At 46.6% G+C, this 4,210-nt stretch overlaps 1 protein-coding gene across 1 annotated transcript; it reads left to right on the top strand.

Moving 5' to 3' along the window:
- Positions 1-2,530, top strand: LOC112873344 (iron-sulfur assembly protein IscA-like 1, mitochondrial). The gene is made up of 4 exons (XM_025936320.1): positions 1-580; positions 1,387-1,614; positions 1,993-2,110; positions 2,190-2,530. Exons 2-4 carry the CDS (start codon positions 1,434-1,436, stop codon positions 2,281-2,283), a joined length of 393 nt encoding a protein of 130 aa, XP_025792105.1. The 5' UTR covers positions 1-580; positions 1,387-1,433; the 3' UTR covers positions 2,284-2,530.
- The last annotated feature ends 1,680 nt before the right edge of the window (positions 2,531-4,210 follow it).

Raw genomic sequence — 4,210 nt, 5'->3', positions numbered from 1 at the left:
TTCATTCATCCGAAATCCCCACCCCATCCATCCATACCCTGCCAGTCTTCTCGTCTCTCTCGTCGGCGGCCGTGGTGTCCCCTCCCCTCCTCTCCTCCCAGCAAGATCCGGTGTGCCGGCGTACCAGCACCTCCACCCGTCTGACGGTGACGGCCTGACGGGCGATGCGCTGGGCGGGCCTCCGTCGGCACGAGTTCCTCTCAGCCGGGCGGTCCTAGCAGCTCACGGCCCCACCATCTGGCAGGTAGCCGGCGGCGGAGCAGCAGTGCCTTCTCCTTTGACGGGCAACACGCCCACACGGCAACAAGACCTTCTCCTTCGGCACCGCGACCCATCTCCTCCCTTCGCTCCCCCAGCGCCCGCCGCTCTCCACGCGGTCGGGCCGTGCGCCGCTTTCCACGCTCCCCTGCCCAGCTGCAGCTCGAGTCCGGCTGGTGCGGCAGCACCCTCCCTTCCCACGACTTCTCTGTTCTTTCTCTCGGCCTCGTCTTCCTTTCCTAGCGGCGACCACAGGGCGAGTTGTTCTGCCCGTTGTTCGTCGAGCGACGGGCGCTTCGCCGGCGACGAACATCCGACAGGGGTATGCCTGCCTATTCCCCTCCCTTCCCATCCTGCTGCGCGAAATCAAACACCCAAACCCCTAACATATGGAATTTGTATTCGGATCGGACCATGATTTAAACTACTAAATTTGATCTTTTTGCAACAGTTATTGTTGGGTGTACATGTGCACACCCATGTCCTATACTGGTCCAGGGGGGATCCTTCTATTTGGCGAAATATGTTTGTGTTGATTTGTGACTACCATTTGTGATACCTAGGGTTGTGCAGTTATTTGTTTCTGTTCACGGTCAGATCAGTTTAATTTTTTTTGAAAAGCAGATCAGTTTAGTTGGGTAGCGCAGAAAATTTGGGCTTTGTCAAAACAGGATAATTTGAAGTGTTGGTCTCGATCTGTCTCTGGTGTCTGGTGGTACTGTTTATTTGTTAGTACGCCTAATTTTTGTGACGGAAAGTGTACCTGATGCTTGTGATTGGAATATTGGAGGCAAGTGGAGTGCTCAAAGTTAGTTTTGCCATCTGGCATTTCCCCTCATGTTCTCCTATGGTGAAATATTGTTGAAATCAACATGTTATAGTGCTATAAAATGTTGCCTTATAGAACCAGGGTATTCTTATCCAGAAATTATGTTTTCTGACCTGTTTGAGTTGAAAATATTATTATAAGAACTATAGTGTCCAGCAGCAAACTGCCAGTGATTTGTAGTGTATTTTGGCAAAGCCATTCTTTTTTGGTGGTCTAGCAAAATCCGTGTTTGAAGGGTGTCCACCAGCCAATTTTGCCTTGACTTTTTATGTGACTCTGTTATGACCTTGCTTGTGCAGCTTGTTCTTGGAGAAGGGTTTGCTGAGGAAGCCGCAGCCAGTTAGCCATGTCGTCCTCCGTGCTTAGGGCTGCGGCCAACAGGGCCATCCGGAGGCAGGCCCTCACGCTGACGGATGCCGCAGCGTCCAGGATCCGGCAGCTCCTCAGCCTGAGGCAGCGGCCATACCTGCGGCTCGGCGTCAAAGCCCGAGGCTGCAACGGCCTCTCATACACGCTCAACTATGCCGGTATTACTGCTTTCCTTGTTTCTTCCTGTACTTATTCTTCATAGGTTCACTTTCATACCAAGAACCTCCTGACTTCAGCAAACTTCAGACAGTTTTTTTAGAGGGCTCGGAAAAGACAGAAAAAGTGATATGCCTCTCAAATTCAATAAGTTCGTGTTGCATACTTGCTACATATCTTGCTGCATACTGTCCCCAGCATCAAATATGTAGAATTCCATATAAGATGGCTTTGAATACCATGCATGTTCATAACTGGAAGGGAGCTCATTGTGTGGACCAATTTATGTAGACAAAATCATAAAGATACCTGCCAATGACCATCATCTGATTTCACTTGGTTGCCTCTGATCTTGCTCAATGACCATCATCTGATTTCAGATGAGAAGGGGAAGTTTGATGAGCTTGTCGAGGAGAAAGGGGTTAAAGTGCTTATCGACCCCAAGGCATTAATGCATGTTATTGGCACCAAGATGGACTATGTTGATGATCCACTGAAGTATGGCTCCTCCTAGTGACTGTTTTATTTGCCCCCTTCTTATCTGTTTTCAGTTATTAACTGAATAATCCTGCTGTAGGTCCGAGTTTGTGTTCATAAACCCAAATTCCAAAGGGGAGTGTGGCTGCGGTGAATCTTTTATGACTACAAGCAGCAAAGGGTCCACATCATGATGCGTTTTGCGTTGTAAATGCATAAGCAAAGTATCGGAGGCCTCAGCTACTGATTTTGTTGGGTCTGTTGTGTTGCAACCTTGCAGGACATGCCACAAGAGTGGTTACCTAATGGATGCACCTAACTTGCATGTACTTCTTTGTTCACCCCAGCCATGTTGTATACATGGAGTGATTTATCCATGTTCTGTATATTTTGATGGCTCACGATATAAGACCTCGAAAGTTTATCAAATTTTTAGCGCCATGCTTGTCCAACGGAGCTCTCAGCTCTGTGAAGTTCATGGTGCAGTCCATCTCTAGCCTTTTGTTTTGGGTGCTATATGGAGGAGATGATAAGCTAACTGTTGTATGTGTGGGTGGGGCCAAACAAGAATCAAATGCGTCAAATAGACAGACGACACAAGGATAGAGGATGCATATATTTTTTTCTTTATTGGCCGGAAGAACTCTGATTAACCGTCAATTAGTTCCGATGCACTGCCCTGTTGTGTCTCTAGCTGGCATGAATCAGTTTCCCCTAAAGTTGGGTGGAGCCCAGACTCTATTCTCGTTGGTCACGTACGACGTGCACGAGAGAGGCACCAGGCCAGAGCCCTCTGCTGCGCAGGTCAAGCCGTGTTTCCTCCTGCTCGCCACCGTTTGCGTTTGAAGCCCCCTGGTTCAACACACCACAATGCAAAGCAGCACAGAACATTAGGTCAACAAGATTCCTTGAATTTTTTTGAAATGAATGTTTGATCTGATAGAGAGTAAAATATGCTGTAACCTCTGTGTTGTCCTGCTGCTAGGTCTCTTATTTCTGGAGGATTTCAAGTAGGGGCCGCTCAAAGTCCGCAGGGGGTGATTAAACTGCTGTCAGGAGGAAATCCTAGCATTTGCCAGTACATGGAAAGATTTTTTTTATTTAATTCTTGAACATAAGGCTTATCATCAGTTCTCAATCGTAGCTGAAGAGTGAATCAAATCAATCCAGTAGTGTGGCTAAACTTAAATGGTTTGACAGCCATTACCTCGAGTAGGTCTTGAAGAAATTTGATGTACCCAATGGCTTCCATGAGCACCGATGCAGTATCAATCTGCACATAATCAGAAACATTAATATGTACTCACACATGCTTGCAAAAGTAATCCTGAAATCTTGTTAGTCGCGGCAGGAATGACGTATAGGAAATTAGCGTGCCCAGTTTAGAAGATGTGAGAATTAAATCGCGCAACCAAGGCATTTAGGTATCTCGGTGGCTCCCATATCGTGGACTGCCGATGCAGATTTTGTGGCGAATATAACACCTTGAGAACTTTGCCATCTGAATATGGGATCATGCTAGGCTTTTTTTCACGGCCGCAGAATTACAAGCGTCACCCTAGAGAATCTGAATCGAAAGAAGTGGTCCCCTGTGGATTTTTATAAAATTCAGTTATCATGGACCACAAAGCAGTGTTTGTATCATTGAAATCTTGAAATTCCGATAAAAATGTCTGGATCCACCCGTGTACCGATACGAGTTGGTTGCGGTAGGAATAACACATACGAAGTTAGCGTGCACAGTTTAGAAGATGTCAGTATTAATTACATCACGCAGCCAAGGCGTCAAGGTACCTTGGTGGCCTCGACACCGTGGACTGCCGATGCAGATTTCGTAGCGAATATAAAATCCTGAGAACTTTGCCATTTGGATATGGTATCATGCTAGATTATTTTTCATGGTTGCAGAATTACAGGCATCACCCTAGAGAACCTGAATTGAAAAAAGTGGGCCTCTGTAGATTTTAATAAAATTCACTTATCGTAGGCCACAAAGCAGCATTTATATCGCTGAAATCTTGAAATTCCGATGAAGATGTCTGGACCCACTCGTATTCCGAAACGAGTTGGTTGCCACAAGAATGGCACATAGAAAGTTAGCTTGCACGGTTTAGAAGATAT

This window comes from Panicum hallii, chromosome 9 (assembly GCF_002211085.1).
Source record: "Panicum hallii strain FIL2 chromosome 9, PHallii_v3.1, whole genome shotgun sequence".
Classification (NCBI taxonomy): domain Eukaryota; kingdom Viridiplantae; phylum Streptophyta; class Magnoliopsida; order Poales; family Poaceae; genus Panicum; species Panicum hallii.
Note: the sequence above shows the minus strand (reverse complement) of the source record. Positions and strands in the feature narration are given on the sequence as shown.